Genomic DNA, 22,442 nt, shown 5'->3' with positions numbered 1-22,442 from the left:
ACCACCTGCGCCAGGACACTTACATCCTCTGCTTGGTCCCAGTGTACTGCAGGCCACATGCCCAAAGAATCCTTCGGCCTATAAAACAGCTAATCGTAGGGCAAGGAGCATATGGCTCTCCCCCATACTACAGTGTTTAACTGTATTGGCGTCGTGTGGATGCCTTTAATGGAGGCACATACAGGTGTGAACTGTAAATATATTCTGACAACCAAAAGTGAAGGGCCTGATACTTGTTTTCCCCCTAAAAAATCATTTCTATGACACATGAGCCAATTACCCTTCCTCATCTTGAGTGAAATATAGTTTCTCTGCAGAAGAGAGTTTATCACAAGCTCTCACCACCCTAAGAAACTAGTGGAACAGCCAGGGGTGGACAGTGTCAGACTGTGTAGTGACACACCTCTAACTTATAACATCCAGTTGTCAATTTATTCATACATATCTTTGAGGAATAATAAAGGAACTAAACAACCTAGAGCTCTAAGAATCTAAAAATCAAATACTTTAGAAATGACGATGGGGAATACAAGCATTACTGAAGTAGACATATCAGGAAATATGACGGGTCCTCTTTAAAGAGGACCAATCTGGGAATGTTATCAACATGGCCTCGAGCAACCCATACTAGAATGTGACTAGAGGTTGTCTCCTCTTCTGCAGCTGCTTGGAGAGGAAAGTGAGGGGGCCTCACTATACTACACTCCAGGACCAGCACTGCAGTCACTTCAAACTGATGAGATTTGCTGTCAGGCTGCTCAGGAATATGATTGCCACCCTCTGTCATTGCTGAACAGCTTGACAGAAACAGGTGGGTGGGACAGGATCGCATCTCTCCTCCCTGTTCCTGTCAGGCTGCTCAGCCATGACAGAGGATCAAATCAGTACCAACTATTGTAGAGTAGGGTTCCTGGTTTAGCAATTCAGCCCCTTTGCTTGCATTCAAATGCCACTTGCTTGTCGGCTTGATGCAACCCTTGATGCATGCCCTAACCCCTGAAGACTCCGGTACATGGCAAAACATGTCGGGGGGGGGGGGGGGGCAGCGTGGATCTCACGTTTTAATACAGCACTATTCTGCCACTAATAGTCATAAGGGACAAGTGATACATAGTGCCGATAAAAGACTGGCAGCGCGCAGCCAGAAAGGCAACAAAATATCATCCTAGATAGCTGATCACTAATAGGAAGACTAGTTTAATACTTAGGTGGTGGAGATGTACTGGAAATTTTAATAATAGTTATTATACAGTAGAAGGTATTACAAGCATTACCAATTAAAGGTTAAGTTTTAGGAATAGGAAGTGTAGGACAATAGGTGTAAGGCAGTCCTATTAATAGACAGTATATTTGATAAAACACCACATCCTAACACTATAAGGGAAAACTTAAGCATTTGAAATCCCTGGTGAGAAGCACCCATCCCTGGTACGCATTACTGGAAAAGATTCTGTAACTAAGTACACAGTACAGTAAATCCTGCTGGAAGCACTGTGTGCAGTCCTGTAGTTTTAGCATTGTGAGTAATGCTCTTGGTTTGGACTCTCATATCTATTTATAAGACTTTATGGGCCTCTTTAGCGCACAGGAGACTTACAGTTCTAATTTTCATGAAAGTAAATATAGATATTATATGGATTTATTATGGTATTAGGTAAATAAAAATATTGTAAATATTCAGGACATCGTCGTTTGTGGAAGATTGTACTGGCATTATTAGTTCACTTCTAACAGTATGACATGAAGAAAAATACAAGTAGAGAATGAGCACATGCAAAGCATTTCATTATTATTATTATTATTATTATTATTTGGGGATACTATATCTCCTTATTGAGAGTGCCCAGGCCAGGCAACACTCTGGAATTCTGGTTAGAGGGTATGCAAATTAGCTCTTAGCAAGTTCTGCCTATGATGCCACCAGATGTAAGGCAGCTAGCCTTTAAGTCAATGTTCGACCTTTTAAACAGGCCTTGAGACATGACTTGGATAATAATTAAGCCAGCACCTCATCTGCAGACAGCTTTCAGGGTGATTGCTCCTCATTAGTGCAGAGCAGAGAGTACTGGCTTAACTGGATGAGAGACCTAGGTTGGGATTCGAGGGATACCATAATTCCTTATGGAGAGTGCCTACCTTCTTCCCAGAATTCCCAGAGGAGCATTGCCTGGTCTATAAGACTCCTCATACAGTTTAGACACTCTCCAAAAGGATATAAAATATCCCAAAAATCCTGACCTAGGCCTCTCTCCCCAGTTAAGTGAGTACCCCCTGCTCTGCACTGATGAGGAGCAATCACCCTGAAATTTTTATCCAAGTCATGTCTCAAGACCTGTTTAAAATGTTGAACTCTGACTTATAGGATAGCTACCTAACATCTGGTGGCATTAGAGGCAGAGCTTTCTAAGACCTCATTGGCATACCTTCTTCCCATTATTATAATTAGAAATCCATTAAAAACTGTGCTGTGTGAACACAGGCCTCCCTAAGATATGCCAGAAATTTAAGAATATGACAAATGACTGATGAACACTAAAACAGTTGACACTCAACTCAGCCCATAGGATATACTAGGGACTACAAATTATAGGGAATCCCTTTTTTTTATGCAGTCACATATATAGTATGTTGCATCATGTGTCTTCAAGATTGAAGTCAATTCTTGGATTGGATGCAAAAAAGTGAGTTAGCCCAAGGGCATTATCGCACGATCAGGTTTTCTAATGCAGTTTTGGAAGCCAAAATCAGGAGTAGATCATAAAAGGAGAGAAAATATAAAGGACAGATACTAATTCTCTTTTTTCAGTTCAATCCTGGTTTTGGCTTCCAAAACGGCACCAGTAAATCTGATTGTGTTGCCGTACCCTTAGATTGAATGACATCCTGTGAAGGATGTCCAAGTGTCCTCAATGGTTAGACTCGCTCATGTAGTCATCCAAAGATAGCCATACACTCATGCAGACATCCCTGGCAAAATATACTCCTGTTCATACATACACCCAGTGCCAGTGTATGCCTGCGTATCCAGACAATAGCAGTGGTCCACTAGCTGTTCCACCCACAGAACTAGAGTCAGGCATACACATGCTTATCTAAACTTTCAAAATCTGGTGTACAGTCTTCAGTCCAGACATTCAGGATCAAGTATTCCTTCCCTCAATCACACAGCGTGGGACAGATGTAGGCTAATTCATTTAGACATCTAGGGTCAGATATATGCCTACTCATCTGTACAACTATGGCTAGACATGCTTGATCACACAACTTGAGTAACATGTCACATGTACACTTAGTTTCAGACATACTTTTTTGTGTGTGTGAACCTAATCTAAACTACAGTGTTGTTTTATGTTTGTACAGACATTTACAGCTTGGTGCAATTCACATTTACGAAAAGCTGGCACAGAGATTGAGAACATTGAAGAAGATTTCAGAAATGGACTGAAATTAATGCTCCTACTTGAAGTCATCTCAGGTTTGCTGTCTTTCTTCTCAGGACTGTGGCCACCTAACAGATAAGATGGACTATCCATGTCTTGCTCACAAATAAAAGATTTAACTCATCTGACATAGCTCTTACTGCTGTCACTTTATTGCTTTAGTTCTGAATTGGTTTAATCATGACTGCAGTGCAACAGATTGCACCAAGAATATGTCACATGAGATCGTTGATAAGAAGTACCCATGTAATCCCCGGTCTAGATGTTGCCAACTATAATCTCCTAGTTACTGAACACAAAATTAAACTGCAAAAATATGGCTGTAAATTAATTTATATAATAATACTTATTTATTCTCATTTCATCATTTATGGCATATCCTATGGATATGCCATAAATATGCAATAGGTGTGGGTCCCACCATAGAAGTGAATGCAGAGAGCCATGCATGTGCAACCACCTCTCTGGACCCACGTTCTTGAGACAAATGCGGGTCCCAGAGATGGGGTCTACACTTATTGGACATTTATATCCTGTGCATATTGAATACCCTGAATGTGGGTCGTGTCTGGTATTACAGCTTAACTCCATTGAAGTGAAGGGACCTGTGGACAGATGTAGTACTATATTTTGGAAGAAATGAGCCATGTTTCTAACCCTAGACAAACCTGATAGGTGCAGGGCCCACTTCTGGGACCTCCTGCTATCTCGAAAATGGGAGACCATCACGCGCTGCTGTGAATGAAGAAATGACACACATGCGTGGTACTGTACAGGCTCGGACTGGCCCACAGGGGCACAGGGGAATCCCCCGGTGGGCCCCTGAGCAAGGTGGGCCCCTAGTCTCCCACCCCCTGCACACGTGGCACATAACACAGTAGACTTACTGCACTACATACATATATTCAGTGTACAGCACCTCAACCAGCCTATGTTCATATAAAAAAGAAAATGTTAAATTATTTATTATATTCAAATGTATCCGGACGGTGGGACCCCAAAATAAATTTTACTGGTGGGCCCTAGGTACCCCAGTCCGACACTGGTACTGTACCTTCTATTCACTGCTGTGGGACAAACAAAAATAGCCAGGCTTGCTTACTCAGCTATTTTTGAAAGTCCATTTACAGTGACTGGAGAGAGCTGTGCTTGCGTGACCATCTCTTCATTGGCTGAGATTGGAGTGGATCTCTCTCGCACATTTATGGCATTTGCTGTGAATATGCCACAAGTGTCCAGATGGGACATTTTTATTGACAGCATGGTGTAACATATCAACATGTCCGCATAACTGTGTCTTCAGCTGCATATTTTTTTTTTATCTCTAAATGCCTATGATTCACTTTCTTCTGGCAGGGGAGAGGCTGCCAAAGCCAGACCGAGGCAAAATGCGTTTCCACAAAATTGCCAATGTCAACAAAGCTTTGGACTATATTGCCAGCAAAGGAGTGAAGTTGGTTTCAATAGGAGCAGAAGGTAATTGCACCTCTTTTTTAAAAACTGTAATCAAATTAAGGGGAGGAATGCAAATTGTCCAGAGAATAAAGGTTGATTTACACGGCCCAAATATTGGGCAGATTATCAGAAACTAACGACAGAATGCTCGTTCATTGGGTGATCCTGTTGGTCATGCAGGCACATCAATATTGTTTCTGGGCAGCCGATCGTGCTGTCTAAACAGCAATCTGCTGCCCAGAAACAGTGCGGCTGTATGGGGACGAGCGTTCATAATAGCGGTCCCTCGTCCTCATAATGTGAAGGAGATTGCTGCATGTAAATGCATCGGTCTCCTTCATTGAATGAGCAGCCCACTGTCGGGAAGGAACGCTGTTCATTGCAGCGTCTAAACCCGCCTTAAGGGAGCCCCTTATCATTCATGATAGTGGTTTTTTTTTATACTTGCTTTACTTTATTTCTAATACCGCAGACATCAAATCTGTGATATTCTTAAAGTAGTTTGTAGCTGGGTCAGGGCAGCCTAAAAACATAAAAGAAGATACACTCAGCTACACTCATCACCTGCTTCTGCCATTCCAACACTGCATGGCTCCCCTTTGATCTCTACTTCCGACTTCTAACTCAATACGCTGAACAGTCCCTTGAGGTACCTGCACACATTGAAGAACGCAAGGATTTGCATGCAGAAAAACCACATCATAATACTGTACAATCAAAGTGCATGAGATTTGACAAATCTTATGTACATTTTCCTTTCCACCGGTCAGTCAGATTGGTAACCATGATCAGGTCTGGGAGGTCGGGTTGGTTAACATTATGCAATTTCTTATTTTAAATTGTTTTGTTTCCTTTTCAGCTAAGACAGATAAATACACAGATATTGAATTCTTTAATTTACTTATTTGTATAGTTACCTTTGATTGTAGGATCTTAATAGTCACTCGAAGGGTAGGACCACACGCAGTTGGAGGAGGCTGTGAGGCAGATTATCTTGCAGGTTTTTCAGCCAAAGCTAGAAATGGATTGAAAGAAATTAAAAATATAACGGAAGGACTTCTACTTCTTCCTGCTGAATCCACTTTTGGCTTTGACTGAAAAACCTGCAGGAAAATCTGCTTAAAAACCTCCTCCCAAAAAACTCAGCGTGAACCCATCCTAAGGCCTCATGTTTTGCATCAGTGATTCTGAGCCAAAACCAGATGTGGGTCAAAAACACAGAAGAAGTACAAATCTTTCCATTATACCTTGTCTCTGTGTAGACTGCACTGCTGATTTTAACTCGCAACCACTGATAGAACGTTCTTTAAAAGAAAGATCTGTTGTCCAACCATACGAAGTTCAAACACTGCCAACTTCTTTTCAGGTGACGGCGTGGTCTGTCATTGGTCGGCTAAGACAATTGTTCATTGTTAAATTTAACCCGATGAACGATCGTTTTGGGTGAAATCTTTCATTTTGGCTAAGTTTAGACCACACATTCAATCATTCAGCTGTCGGCTATCTTTCCTGACTTCCCATATTGATACATGTTTGGTTTGTCTGGGCATGTATGTGTTATCAATGAGAAGAGCAGAGAAAGCTGCTACCATATAGTTATACCATATAGTTATGGAGACGGCTTATCTCCTAGGAGAATAAAAAGATCAGGCATCATCTGTTGGGGGAGAGTCATAAGCTCTCCATACACATTAGACTGTCAGCAGAATCTGCTGTTCTTGGTGGGATTGGCTGACTAATGTGTATGGGTACCTTAAAGGAGTGCTCTTTTGGATTTTTTTGCCAAACCAACCCTATTAGACAGACCTGCGAAGGGAAGCCTACTTACCTGCTTCCTGGTCCTGGCTCCCTGCTCCTTCCCTCCCCAGCCTTGGCTGCTCTGCCATGCTCCGAGGATGTCAACTTCCATTTTGACACCACTGTAGCCAATTGCTGGCCACAGCAGTTAAATGGTCACATGGCGCAAGGGAACAGGTTATAGTTGGGGCCAGCGACTGGCTTCAGCGACATCAAGACATAAGTTGACATCCTGGCAGCCAAGGCTGGGGAGAGAAGGAGAAGGAAGCCAGGAAGCAGGTAAATAGGCTTCCCTTTGCAGGTCTGCCCAAGAGGAGGGGGGGGGGGGGTTGCCAACCTTCCCCTTCACCAAAGATGCACAACCCCTTTAAGGTGTTCTCTGTTACTAATCCCTAGGTAACATAGTAACATAGTTTGTAAGGCTGAAAAAAAGACATCTGTCCATCCAGTTCAGCCTGTTGTCCTGCAAGTTGATCCAGAGGAAGGCAAAAAAAAATGTGAGGTAGAAGACAATTTTCTTCATTTTAGGGGGAAAAATGCCTTCCCAACTCTGGTTCGGTAATCAGAATAACTCCCTGGATCAACCACCCATCTCCAGAAATCTAATAACTATAACCTATAATATTATTACACTCTAGAAATACATCCAGGCCCCTCTAGAACTTGGTTACTCTAGACATGGGGTCCAAAGAAATGTACACCACATGCTAACTGGGGACAGATTTCATAGGGGCAGACTGGGAAATTAAAGTGGCCCTGGAAAAAAAAACTGGCCCCATTTTGTAGTCAGGTCCAAATGGACAAACGGCCAGGCAACACAAGTAGGTGGGCCAGCAATATCAGCCCAACAGAGCCAAGTAGCACAGTGCATCACAAAATACTGCCCCAGCAGCGCAAAATACATCCCCAAAAACTGCCACTGGCCGGCGGTGAGGAGGCCTCAGGCGAACCCTTGGGCATCAGCCCACGGGGAAGTTTCCCTATATTGTCTATGGACAGTCATACCCTGAATTATTATACTGTACGTCCATCTTCAGACATTGATTATTGGACCTCCATGACCAATTACCTATATGTTCTGGTTTACCCTTTAGAAATTGTTTATGGAAATGTGAAAATGACACTTGGTATGATCTGGACAATCATCCTGCGTTTTGCTATTCAGGACATATCAGTAGAAGGTAAGTTGTTTGTCTCTTGCTCTTACCAAACTATTAGATTTATTTCTTTTCCATCTCTACTATGCAGTTGGATGCATCCATTTCTAGTGACAGTATGCGTCACCCATTCTACAGTGCAACACATTCAGTGGGAGAGATGAAAAATATCAAATTTATTTCCAGTGCTGTCTACTGAAATACTTGTAGAATTAAAGAGAACTTATATTTGTCAGAACCGGGGTTAAACTATGAAATTGTACTCTTAAAGGCTATGTACACCTGATTGCATTTTACTAATTTTGGGCTAAAAAGAATTTCTTTTAAATTCTTTCAAATGGTCTTTATTATAACAAAAAATATTGAGCCATTCTGTCACAAAGGCTTAAAGGCTATGTACACCTTTTGGGGCAATTTTTTTATTATTATTGCATTGTTCTTATTTTGAGCTAAAATATATTTTTTTTAATTGGTCTTTATTAAAAATATGGAATCCTTTTTTTGTACAGAGCTGAGATGCTGTAGTAGCAGCCTGTGGATTTTCTGTCTCTTCCGTCAGATGGACTCCTTATCTCTGCTCTCTGACCTTATAAACATTCATTATAGCTAATTTTTTATCTTACTGATAATAATGTGGCTTAAATAAGTGTTTATGACCTTGTAGTGGATTATGGCGGGTTCGCACTCGCGTTAGAATATTCCGTTATACGTACCATTTATAATGGAATTCATAGACAGAATGCAAAGCGGAAGCCTTTGAGAGGCATTCCGTTTTGATCCATCATAATAGAAGTCTATTGGCAAGCATAACGGATCCAACTGGTTTCCGTTATGCAGGATGGAAAACAATGTCCTGTTGACAGGACTTTCATGTTCCCATGGAATAGGTAGTTGTCTCTGAGAGACAATACAATTGTATTAAAGGGGTTTTCTTGGGCTTTGATCAACATAGGTTAGCAATATCAAACTGCCGGGGGTCTGACTTCAGGCGCTCCCACCAATTAGCTAACAGGAGTTGCTGTGTGCTCGGTTAAGTGAACAGGAGTAGTGTTACAGTAACCAACCTTTGCACAAAAACCCCTTTAAAGGGTTTTGCTGTTTGTATAAACATCCTGTAAAACAATCATATTTGAAGGTAGCTGTAATTTTGTAATGTTTTTCTTCCACCTATATAACTTATTGCATTTCCATGCAGCTCTTATTTCCTGTGATGTCATATCCATGGGCATGTCAAAGCAGCAACAGGGGCAGTGATAGGGGAGTGTCTATGTAACTAGCTGGGTGGGAGGAGCTATAAACTAGCTGGGGGTTAGGGGCAGTGTGTCACAGCTGTCTCATGGTCTGGTGTCTGTAGCCCGTGACACTTTTGCCACGTATGCTTGTTGCTAGTGGCAACATGTTGTTTGTTATGCATGCGTGGACATTTTCCCTTTAAGTCTGGTTCTCTTCCCATTTCTGGTGTATAGGGTTAAGGTGTGAGCAAGGTGGAGCTGGGTGTGGTCTCTTGGCTCTTATAGTACTGGTGTTTGGAGCTGGGGTCAGTGTTGCTTCAAGTTCTGGTGGAGCTGGAGTTATGCTGCCATCCTGGACCTTTCCATCTGTCTAGCTTGAGGGCCACCTTGTTGAACATGGCTTGTCATACCTTTTGTATCCTCTATGTTCCCTACCTTATCTGTGTTGATGTTTGGTGTGGGATTATGTTCAGGGTGTGGTGTATGGCTTGTTGTTGTTTCATGTCTGGTCGTTTAGTGTTGTTTGTCCAGCATGAATGCAAGGTGTTTCCCTGTGTGTTGTACCTCCGAAGGGGTTCTCAGGGTTCCCCAGAGGGGGAACCAAAAGTCAAGTCAGTGAGCTGTTGCTGGAGTGCTGGTTCCTATGTTTGTCAGTACATACTAAGTCCGGGATGGTGTTTGGATTGCAGTCCGCTTGCATGGGTTCTATTTCACATCTCCAGTTGTTGTGGCAGGTCAATGCTGTTGTTCCAGTGTGTGTTGTTTGCGCTGGTGCTTACCTGCCCATCTGGTTTTTGCTTGCTGGCTTTCCCTTTGTTGCCAGGCCTGTGGGAGACTCTGGTTCATCCGTATCATGGATGAACCGGTTGTCTCTCATTCCTGTCTCCTATTTCAGGGATCATTAGGTTCAGAAGGGCCCAGGTTCCGGAATATGAGCCCCTCTACCTTCGAGGCTGGCTCATACAGTTAGGAGGTCAGGGATTGGATTAGGGTGGCGTTAGGAGGTGACCTGCTTCCCTTATCCCGGTTTCCAGGCCTAGTGTCATTCTTCATTGTACGGTGGGGGGGGTTCCCCCCTACTCCCCATCGTGACAAAGTGATAGGGGAGTGTCTATGTAACAAGCTGGGTGTGAGGAGCTATAAACTAGATGGGCGTTGCTAGGGGCGGTTCTGGAGGTGTGGCAGAGAAAGGAGAAGTGCATCATAGGTAGAAATCACCTCAAAGGATGGAAACAAATCAGAGTGATTAGTTCACAGAGTAAAAATGGGTCAGGAGAGTCCAAATAAAAATAAAAAACACAGGGAAGATGTACATGAGGTGAACAAATACATGAGCATATCTGTTAAAAACCATAGTAATCCCAGAAAACCCCATTTCAGATTGATAGGTTATCAATATTAAAGTCTTTTTTTTTTCTATGCATGAGGGTACGCCCACACATACCGGAAATTGCAACAGGAAAGCCCACACCGGTTTTGTGGCAGTTCCGCTGCAAAAACCGCAACAAGAATCACATGTATTACATTCAGTTTTTGCTCAGGAACAGCCTGCGGACTTCACTCTCTCCATTGCAAAGGGTGAACTCTGATGGGGAGAACCACATTATAAATTCACATGCATCAGATTTCAAATCCACACTGCAGGCCAATATACGCAGCGTGTGGATGAGATTTCCTAAAATTTCATCCACTTTGCTGGCACTGTACAGTGCTGCTTATTTACTGCACGGAAATCTGTGGCAACAAATCCGCAGCTTTTCAGTCACATGTGACCCCAGTCTAAAGATTTATTGACTGATCTTAGTAAAAACAGAAAACCTCCCAATCACTACTTGATGTTGCTGTTTGATTTTTAATAATATACATTGTATTTTCTAGAAACCTCTGCAAAAGAAGGATTACTTCTATGGTGCCAGCGGAAGACTGCCCCCTACCGTAATGTGAACATCCAGAATTTCCATACCAGGTACACTCTAAAACCATATGAAGTGCTCGGCACTATGATGTAAAGCACCCTTAAAGGGGTTGGCCAGTTTGCAATGTAAGTGATTAAAATGCTGTATACAGTCCTCCGTACATGCTCCATACAAGCCATCATGACTGTATACTGTCTCCAGCTGTCCTGACTGTATATTGCATTTTGACCAATTACATTGGAAACCGGTCAAACTTTTTAAAAAGATTCTGTCACCAGCTTTATGTTGCCCTTCAAAACAGCTCTCCCTGCCCCCTTCGCAGCTTTGCATACTCTTTCTATTGAAATCAATAGCTGGGGGGATAAGAGTTCATGAATATAAGGACTTACATTGTCTACTACTGAATAGATCCAGCGCAGGAGCTGTTTGATACAAAATCTTAGCAAAATAGCTCGGGGAATTAAATGTGACCATTTTGGTAAGGTGATCTGTCACCTTTATGTTGGTCTTAGGGCAGAATGGTGACTTATTTTTTTTAATACAGGAAATCACCTAGAATCCACATAATCAATTTTGGTCGCAATGTTTAACTCTTTAGATGTTCTCATATCACTGAACACAGTTGCAGGCAGAGCAGCGATGTGAAACGGGAGCTCCTGCCCTGCTTTTGCTCTGCTAATAGCCGGAACCAGCGTGGTCTGTAGGCTAAAAGCAGAGAGGAGCAAGAGCAAGGAAGGAGCTTCCATATCACATTGCGGCTCTGCCTGAGCCCGCTCTGCTAAAGCCTCACATGCTATAGATTTTACCAGGGAGCTGTCAGAGGTGGCAGTTCAAACACCTCAAGAGGTTCCAGTCACAGACTAAAATACATGTGAGGCTGGGTTGACATCACCGTTTCATTTTCCGTTCTTCTGATCCTTCAGAAGAGCAGAAAAAATGGATCCTGTACAAAAAACGGTTCCTTTTCTTTTTTCTGACCAATCACAAGAATGGAAAATGAAATGGTGATATGAAACCAGCCTTAGATGTTTGGTCTGAAAAACTGTTTCAGACCCATGTATGCCAGCCAGGCTTTAGAAGAGCAGCGCTGGTACAGGCAGGAGGAATGATGCTCCAGCCAGTGAGGAATCCATACTCCAGTACACAGCAGAGTACAAGAGTACGGATTCTAAAGCCCAATAGGCACCGGAACGTCAGGCAACTATTTCGCTAGGAAAAGTAAAAAAAAATATTAAAATACATTAGAAAATAATTTCCATCTCATTTAGAGCAAGTTTTAATAGAGGGTGTGTGAGGGTACACTTTAAATGAAAATACAAGTTAAGTTACATGCACACGACCGCGCCGTGTTTTGCGGTCCGCAAATTGTGGAACAGGCCGCCCATTATATTACAGCCTATTCTTGTCCGCAATCCGCCGATTATACAACTGCCTATTCCTGTCTGCAAAACAGACAAGAATAGGACGTGTTCCGTTTCCCCACAAAAAAATAGAACGGAGCAACGGATGTGGAGAGCGCTGTCCAACTCTTTTGCGGCCCCATTGAAGTGAATGGGTCCGCATCCGAGCCGAAAAAAATGTGGCTCGGATGCGGACCCAAACAATGGTCGTGTGCAAGAGGCCTTATACTGAATCATTTCCCATTAAGGTACAGTATATCTATCAATCTACTCAGCTCCTTCTGCTCTATAACATGCTGTCTACAGATCAGACACTGCAGGAGATTTATCAAAACTGGTGTAAAGGAAAACAGGCTTAGTTGCCAGTAGCAACCAATCAGATTCCACCTTTTAATTTTTCAGAGCCCCTTTGGAATCTGATTGGTTGCTATGGACAAGTAAGCCAGTTTTTCTTTCCACCATTTTCGATAAATCTCCTCCACTGTGTTCAATGCAATCTATTCCCTTCAAACAATGCATTAATTTGGCTTAGAAACGGAAATATTTGCATGTTTCTTTTAAGTTTATTTTAGTTACTTTTACCATCTGAAATGTGGTATTTGCAGATGTTTGAGCGTAGAATATTTTTAAACCATATTAAATCCAATAAATTTGTCTTGAACCATGATCATATCCACATTGCACACATGAACTCCAGCAGCAATATACAAATGTCCCTGAAATCTGAGCTTTGTTTTGGCTGCCTGTCTCTAAGAGGGATTCAGACGTGGGTGATATTTCCTAGACAGGCAACTGCGGTGATGAAAGAAATGTCAAAGTACTCCCTATAGCGGCCAGGTGAAATCATGTACTCCAGCTGCCTCAGAGCACAGGTCCCGAAGGTTTTCTAGGTTGAAGACCACAAATAAAACTACTAAAGTATCAAATGTTCAACCAATTAATAATAAGAATACAGAAACAGCCAAACTGAGAACGAGCGGACAGTTGCCAAGAGGACGCATATTAGGATGCATAATTAAGTTAGGCTACTTTCACACTGGCGTTTTGGCTTTCCGTTTCTGAGATCCATCATGGGCTCTCAGAAGCGGTCCAAACGGATCAGTTTTGCCCAAATGCATTCTGAATGGAAAAGGATCCGCTCCGAATGCATGTTTGCGTCCGTTCAGTCACCATTCCGCCCTGGAGGCGGACACCAAAAGCTGCCTGCTGCGTTTTTCTGCCCGCGATGTAGTGCAAAGCAAGACGTCCTGGCACGCAATGTAAGTCAATGGGGACGGATCCGTTTTGTCTGACACAATAGAAAACGGATCCGTTCCCCGTTGACTTTCAATGTTGTTCAAGACTGATCCGTCATGGCTATAGAAGACATGATACAACCGGATCCGTTCATGATGGATGCATGCGGTTGTATTATTGTAACGGAAGCATTTTTGCAGATCCATAAGGGATCCGCAAAAAAGTAGCCTTATTCCATCAATGGATTTTGTATTCCCTGATGGCACGGGCATATGCCAAGATGAAGAGTGGGTCAGGAAGAAGGAGACATCAGTTTCACACATGGATTGGCCACCACAGAGTCCAGACCTGAACCCCATTGAGAATCTTTGGGATGTGCTGGAGAAGGCTTTGCGCAGTGGTTCAAATCTCCAAACACAAGATCTTGGGGAAAGATTAATGCAACGCTGGAGAGACATAAATCTTGTGACATTGCAGAAGCTTGTGGAAACGATGCCACAGCGAGTGCGTGCCGTAATTAAAAGCTAAAGGTGGTCTAATGAAATATTAGAGTGTGTGACCTTTTTTTTTTGCAAGGCAGTTTAGGTTAATGAACACACAATAGATCAGGAATTGTTTCTCTAGCACCTATATTACCCACTGCATCCTTCTCCAATATACAGTACATATAAAGAAGTTAGATCATATAGTAAAAAAATAAAATAAAATTTCCAATTCCATGCTACACGAAACAAGCCCCAGGTCACATCTATATGGTGAATGCAGCTCATATGCTAACTGACGCACAGATTTTTTTGTTAATATGGGAGTGAGTTTTATGTACTTTTTAGAATATCTCACCATTTGGACTCTATCAGGTCGCATTGATGCCAGATTAGTACTGGCACACTACTGTAAGTGGAGTCTGTGTGCGGACGTTTTGTTGTGGATCTGGCTGTGGATTCACCACTGGTTTCTACTGCATCGCAGAGCGTGAAATCCTCAGCAAAATCTGTGGCTTTTCTGCACAAGAATCATCATGTTGCAGATTTGAGAATCTGAAGCATGCTATGATTTATATGCAAGTAGATATTTTTCCATTACAACAGAATGGGTTTTTGTAAAACCCATCCACACCGCCAGTCCACAGCAAATCTGTCACATGTGAATGTAGCCTAACCCTACAAGTTACTGAAATAGGGGCTCGTCTTTGTGAATACTCTGTATATTTCTTTGAACAGAACATGTAACTGTTTTCTTTTTCTTGCATTGTATATGATAAAGCTGGAAAGATGGCCTAGGCCTATGTGCCCTGATCCACAGACACCGGCCTGATCTCATTGACTACTCCAAGCTAAATAAGGTCAACATCATACTGGGATGAGATCCCTTTTGGTGTCTACTTACACTGACTAACACTGCATGTGCAGATTTGAGTTTGATCCTTCACATTGTATTTTTATAACATAGCACAGATTTACTTCTGAACACCATTTTACAATTAATATACAGAATTGAAGGGGTTGTCTTATCTCAGACTTTGATGACATATCTCTAGGATATGCCATCAAAGTCAGCTAGGCACGGGTCACTATCTCCAGAAGAGGGCCCCCCTGAAGTAAAGGAGAACACACCGCAAGCCCATAGAGGTAAATGCAGAGGTGGGGGTGGATGTGCTTGCTCAGCTATTTTCGGAACTTCTGTAGCAGTGAAGGAGAGCACCCGCACATTTCACTCTAGGGGTCCCAGTCTAGAGATAGGTGTGGGTCCCAGAGGTGAGACCTATGTGACTGTGATGGCATATCCTAGCGATGTCCCATCAAAGTCTGAGATGAGAAAACCCCTTTAAGTTGCATAAAATAATAAATCTTTTTATTGCATTACCAGAGCAAGCTCAGTACAGACAGGAACCCAGCAGAAAATTTTTGGGGATTTCAGCTCTAAAGGCTTCAGAATTGTGAAAGGAGCTCTGGGGTATAACACATGTTGTAACTCAAGATCAATATCAGTGAAATATATTTTCAAAGTTAGTCAGGTTTTATGTAGACATTTTCTATGTATGGGCATAACTAGTGCTTTAGTTTAAAGAGCTTCACTATCTCAATAGAAAAAATATTGGGGAGATTTATCAAACTGGTGTAAAGTAGAACTGGCCTAGTTGCCAATAACAACCAATTGGATTCCACCTTTCATTTTCCAAAGAGCTGTGAAAAATTGGTTGCTATGGGCAACTAAGCCAGTTCTACTCTACACCAGTTTGATAAATTTCCCCCATCATGTCTTTCTTAGAGCATTGCTGTCACGTTCTGGTGTGGGAGGAAAACACCACACCGAACATAGGAGGGAAAGGGGTGAGGGAATAAGGCCTGGAAACTAGGGTAAGGAGATGGACACCTCCTAGTAAAACCCTAATCAAAGTCCTGACTAACTACCAGTATGAACAGACCCCAGAGGTAGGTGAGTTCATACACAGGAATACCTAGTATCCTAACTCACCCTATATGACCCTGGTACTAATGGTAGGAATGAGACAACCTGTTCCTCCAAAGGAAGGACGAAAAGGAGTCTCCCTCAGGCCTTAATACAAATGACAGGGAAATGCAACACACAAAATAACCCAAACAAAATACAAAATACAAAAGGGAAAGAAAACACTTAAATGCTAATGTCTGTAAAGCACTGCGGAATATAGTAGCACTATAAAAGTGCATAAAATAAATAAATAAATTCAAGTGGTTATGGCAGCACCATAACCGAGATCCACACACCAGCTATCCACAATTCTAATAGAAGCTGTAAACCGCATAGCATAGTGGGAGAAACATCAATTAATAGAGAAGGTAAAATGACCATAATAGCCACACCTGGGGAAAGAAGGTGTGGCAAGCACCAGAAACAACACAGACATCATTTGATCCAAACGGAAAACATGTCAGATCAAACCACGTGTTGCCAGTCTCACCGATCTCCTGCCACCTGTCGCGGGAAAGTCTGTGATGTCCGCAATGTAAAAGCAAACAAGGACTACAAGTAGCAGCACACTTTCATGCACAAAGACACATTCAAACACACTGGAAACATGAATAAATGTAAATCGCATTACCACTATACTTACTATATTAAAATTAAAAAGCTCTTTGCCCACATTTTTGTATCAGGCCCATCTACCAGCGACAAAGTGGCTTACAACTGACGAAACCTACACTCTCAGTGGTTTTGCCTTTTCCGATGTAAGTTATTAACACCAGAAACAGCGTTCCTGGATACCATAATGAAGGAGGATGAGGAGCTGGTGCAAGCAGGGCCATTGTTTTGTTGTCTACACCAAGTTAGTGGTGGATGTTGTGGCCCAGAAGCAGTGTGCTGTAGGGCTGGTAGGTCAGGCTGGGCACGTCCTTTAAAGTATGTGTTTAGCACCTTCAGTGTGAGTGTCTATTCAGCAGAGGGCACGAGCAGTAGTAAAACCTTCTGAAAGTGGGAGCAGAAGTCTGGTACTAGTAAGCCACCAAGGAATGCACCGGTGGTCTGAGAGTAGAGATGGACAAGTGATTGAAGCCTGAGAAGAGTGTGACACATGTGGCTGCCCTAGAAGAACGTGAGAGAACTAGAGATCGGAAAACCTTAGAGGGGTCAATGCCGAGAGAGACAGAGAGCCTTTGAGGGTGGTGAGGCTGATAGACTGGTGTCCATTAGACTGGAAGAAGTACAGGAACCCCTCTGCAGGCAGCCATGCAAGTGAGTTACTGTGGTGCAAAACTGAGTCTATAGTGCACCCTTCTTGCAAGTAGGAACAGTACTAGTAGCACCAATTTGTTGATCAGGATGACAAAAGTATAATTAAAGGGCTTGTCTGGTTTCTTTCAATCTTTTCTGTTGTATAACAGTATCTCCAATCACTCGTTTGCCTGCATTGCTTCTATTTCCAGATCTGGGTTTTATTCATGTGCCCTTCTTCCCATGATGTAGCATCCTCTGGCTAGCTTTTGTGTCTTTCAGTTTCTTCCTAATCCTGGCTGTGTCCCCTCTAATTTACATGGGCTGGGAGTAGGTGACATCACCAGTTCTCCTGCATACTCCGGCGCCTGCACTGGTGCAGGAGATCTGATTGGTACTGCTTGCTCCTTGCTCATGTAAATTAGACGAGGGGGACACGGTCAGGACCAGGAGGAGACCGGAAGACATAGGAGCCAGACAGTGGACACAACATCACTAGAAGGGGCACATAAGGATCACATGAATGGAATCCACATCTGGAGATAGGGGCTGTATCAGCAATGAAATTATATTAGGAAATTAGGTCCAGGTGCAACTGATACCTCTGCCCCCCCTATAAATACGCCCCAACCATTGATCAAATATACCCCAATAATTTTATTCCCCTACCCCCAGCTTCTGTACATTGCACTGCATTTCCTCTAATATTTATAATTGAAATCGACAAGAATAATATAAACTATATAGAAACAAATATTTCAGCTGTAATCTATTGGTTTTAGCTGCTTTCTTTTATTTTTACTGGAATCAGAAATGAACATAATAAATAGCTAGGCCTCTCTCCCCCCATCCAGCCTTCCTGCCTAATATATTACTTCATTGTATTCTGACCTGCCAGGCTTCACTTCACATCACTACACTATTTTAAGAAACTAAAGTGTGTTGGCAGGCCTGATATCATAGCCTGTCTATACAGCGTAATCCCTATGAATGCTTCTTAATCTTTCTCTCTCCCTTGTACGAGAAGCCTCAGATAATGCTAAAAGTGGAATCATCAAGCGTACGTACAAGCCAGATACAGAATTAGACTGCATCCAATAGCCTAGCCGTCCAGGGGGACACATTTTATGCATTGATTTCAACTTAAAGGACTTGTCCACGTTTATAAGTTTTTGCTGATCTTTTTGGCCTCTCCGCAAATTATAGAACATGTCCTATTCTTGTCTGTGTTGCTGTTGAGAATAGCTCTTTCTATTGATGGGAGTGTAAAATGTAAAATCCACACAGAAGATATAAATATTTTGCAGATCTCTTTTTTTTTTTGCAGACTGAAATACAGATACAGCTGTGTGCATGAAGCTTTAGACTTATTCAGACAAAAGTTGTAAATTTAGACTCACTTCACACTGAAAAATAAACCACAAGGGAATTTTGTCAAAAAGTAGGGAATAGATATACTTCAATCTGCAGCATGACATCTGTACCTGGTACATCATCTGGAAGGGACATTTTAAAGGGTTCTTCCCACTATAGGAAGCAACTTCCTCATCAGTAGTGCTGAGCTACAGTGAATCCCAACAAACTGCAAAATGATAGGACTGATTTACTTATTTTCTCTGCATCTTGACAATCCCATCTACCTACTCTGCAGGGAACTATAGCATCGTCCCATTAAATGGAATTGGATGCTTCTAGACCTCTGTTCCATATTTTTTATATTTTTGGGGGGCCGGATTCCTCTGATTAGAATGTTATGGCATACCCTAGTGAGAGCATGCTCAGATGGGAACAGTGCTCCGACATTATAAGGTTACGGCTTAGTACTAGAATATTCAATAACTCATGGTTCGATTGGGGGTGGAAACACTGGCTAGAACGCTAGCTTATGCTAAATACATCTGTATGTAGAGTAATTGCGATACACTATATAGTATAAACTACTTGTAACAGTTAGGCAGAGTTATAGCTAGGCTTTCCTTCAATGTATGAAAATTGAAATAGCACACCAATCGAAAGCTGAGGGGACTAGAGGGGTCTTTAACCAGAGAGGACAGTGCATGAAGGCTGCTCACAAACTAAAGGATCCCTGGATTCAGTTTTGGCCAACCTAGTTGTGGAGCCTGAGGAGATCAAGTGATCACCTTCCTCCCAAGGACAGGTGTATGCAAAAAGACTTGACAAAGGTCATTTCTACCAAAATTTCATTATTTTAGTCCTCTGAAATTCATAATTCCACACTGCTGGTATAAGTACATTGGAGACTTAAAGTGTAACGGTCATGTTTTCATAAAAAAAAAAAAACAATTTTACTATGTTACTGCTGCTGCAGCATTATGCATAAAACAATCTTTAGTTTCTTCACTTACCACTGTTTTTCTTGAGTTACGGCTGTTTTAACCCCTACAATATGAGGATCTTCTCAATATGGCTTCTCTGCCAGTTCTCCGAGGCCAAAACTTCCCTTACTTCACATACACACTTGCTGTAGCCAGCAGCTTCTAGCCAATCAAATAGGATTACTGAGAGACACGCCTCCTCACTCTGAAGCCTAATGCAGGAATGTAGTGTGGGGGACCGCCCCTTTGTCTTCTGTTTACAATGAGCCGGAGACAGACAAGTCATAGCAACGGTCTTTTAAGGGACTGGTGCAAAGGGACAGGGGAAATTAATTAAAGCTGTTATTATAAGGTAATTACAGATCTTTTGACAATCATTGACAGACTAACTCAGGTATATATGCCTAGCTCTAATAAACTAGCGAACAAAAAATATGACAGTTACACTTTAATTAAATGTAAATGCTGTAAAAGTACATTAATAAACATGAATACTCATTGTTAATCTTGAGAGTGTGCACTGAACTTTCTTCAACCCAGGTTAAGATTTAGTTTCCTGCCCTTGCCCTAGGTATCTAAATATGCTGGCTAAGGGCAAAGTGGATTGTTGTCTCCCACCAGCATCCGGATATCCCAAACCAAATTTGGATGACTAATATTTTCAGGACTTGCACACTGAAAACAATAGAAAAAAATGTGTTCTTGTTAGAGAAACTAGTGTTACATAGGGTTCTCTTACAAAAATGTGTTAGCTTGAGGTTACATCAACGTAATTTGTAGAAATGCTGTAGATTTTTCAAAACAGATTTCTGTTGCATTTTACCGAAGCAGAAAAGTGGATGAGAATTTTACAAAAATGACATTTACACTAATCCACACGTGACGTACACTCACTCACATGAGGTACAGATATCATAGAGTTGTTGAGTTATCATAAAACTTTTGATATGTCATAAAGACATTTTGAAGGTTTTGATCGGTGGGAGTCTGAGCACTGAGACCTCCACCGATTACTAAAATGAGGAGAGAGAAATTTTGGCATATCATGGTCTCTCTCCTCACTGCAGGAGAGGAAGCCAGACGGACTTGAATAGAAAGTCTATGGACACTTCTCGATTCTGTCCCCTACAGTGAAAGGGGAGAGTGTGCTATGCGCGCACTTCTCTCTCCTCCTTCTGGCGGTCGGTGGGAGTCTCAGCACAGACCTTTAAAATGTCTCTATGACATAAAAAAATTTGATGAAAACTTAGTGACCCTCTAAAACAGCAGTATGTCAATTGATGCTGCAGAGTTCAAACGCGGATTTCCCCATTTGCAAAGCAGAGGGTGAAATCAACAGCACATCTACAGCAAAATCTGCACACAGCATGGTCCGGATGCGGTTGTGACGCGGCTGCTTGGTGATCGAGTATTGCATGGACATGCAAGGAACACAATGTTTAGTCGGTCTGTATTGTTAATGGCTGCGCCGTATTGTGGGTTCCAAGCGACCATTAACAATGCAGACTGACTAAACAGCGCAGTCTAAATTAGTTAATTGGCGCTTGTACACCCTTCACTCAGTAGCCATACCCCAACCCAGGAGGATTTTGCTACAGATTCGTTATAGATTTTCTGCGATGTAACACATCCCCTTATTGTAGACACAGACACACCATGTACTGTATTCTATGCACAATCCTAATGCAGCAAACAAATCGACCATGTAATAGATCCCTATTAACCAACTAAATATTGTGTTACTTCCAGAATGGTTTGCAAGAAATTAACCAAAAACTCAATAACAGCACTTGAATCTGGCTAATCCTGGTAATTTTGAAGGTAAATATAAAATAATGGTGGTATATGCACAATATTTCAGTTTATAATATTTTTTTTTTTAATCAAACAGGATGACCCTGTCGGAAACCTTAACCTAGCCATGGAGGTTGCAGAAAAATATTTAGATATACCAAAGATGTTAGACGCTGAAGGTAGGAATCCATCTCTCTTTCCCTTGTACTGTGTTTCCTAATCCCGTTCTCAAGGAAGACGTATATATGTCATGTATTGAGGATTTCCTTAATATTGCACATTTAATTTTATTAGTTTCAGTAAATCAATATTGGCTGTCGATGGGAGACCCTCAAGACCACGTGCAGTCCACATCCCTATGTCCGTTCTGTTACACCCGCAAAAATATAGAACATGTCCTATTCTTGTCCGCATTAGGCTACTTTCACACTAGCGTTTTGGCTTTCCGTTTGTGAGATCCATTCAGGGCTCTCACAAGCAGTCCAAAATGGATCAGTTTGGCCTAATGCATTCTGAATGGAAAAGGATCTGCTCAGAATGCATCAGTTTGCCTCCGTTCAGTCGCCATTCTGCTCTGGAGGCGGACACCAAAACACTGCCTCTAGCGTTTTGCCGTCCACCTGACGAAGCGGAGCCAAACGGATCTGTCCTGGCAAAAAAATGTAAGTCAATGGGGATGGATCCGTTTTCTCTGACACAATCTGGCAGAATAGAAAACGGATCCGTCACTTATTGACTTTCAATGGTGTTCAAGACGGAACCGTCATGGCTATAGAAGACATAGTACAACCGGATGCATGCGGTTGTAGTATTGTAACGGAAGCGTTTTTGCATATCCATAACGGATCCACAAAAAACGCTAGTGTGAAAGTAGCCTTACAGGCAAGGATAGGACAGTACTATTATGGGTCGGCCGTGAATGCACACGGCTAGTCTCCGTGTTTTGCAGACCGCAAAACAGGCAACGGTTGTGTGCATGAGCCCTG

At 42.2% G+C, this 22,442-nt stretch overlaps 1 protein-coding gene across 1 annotated transcript in view; it reads left to right on the top strand.

Annotated features, from left to right (window-relative positions):
- The window catches only part of ACTN2 (actinin alpha 2), a 97,138-nt gene that overhangs the window by 36,181 nt on the left and 38,515 nt on the right, over positions 1-22,442 (top strand). The window contains exons 2-7 of the mRNA XM_040429618.1: positions 3,361-3,475; positions 4,797-4,916; positions 7,787-7,873; positions 10,960-11,047; positions 14,897-14,975; positions 21,554-21,635. Of these exons, the coding sequence (XP_040285552.1) occupies positions 3,361-3,475; positions 4,797-4,916; positions 7,787-7,873; positions 10,960-11,047; positions 14,897-14,975; positions 21,554-21,635 (571 nt within the window). The remainder of the gene's footprint in view (positions 1-3,360; positions 3,476-4,796; positions 4,917-7,786; positions 7,874-10,959; positions 11,048-14,896; positions 14,976-21,553; positions 21,636-22,442) is intronic.

Source organism: Bufo bufo, chromosome 4 (genome assembly GCF_905171765.1).
Source record: "Bufo bufo chromosome 4, aBufBuf1.1, whole genome shotgun sequence".
Classification (NCBI taxonomy): domain Eukaryota; kingdom Metazoa; phylum Chordata; class Amphibia; order Anura; family Bufonidae; genus Bufo; species Bufo bufo.
This window is presented reverse-complemented; position numbering and strand designations above follow the sequence as displayed.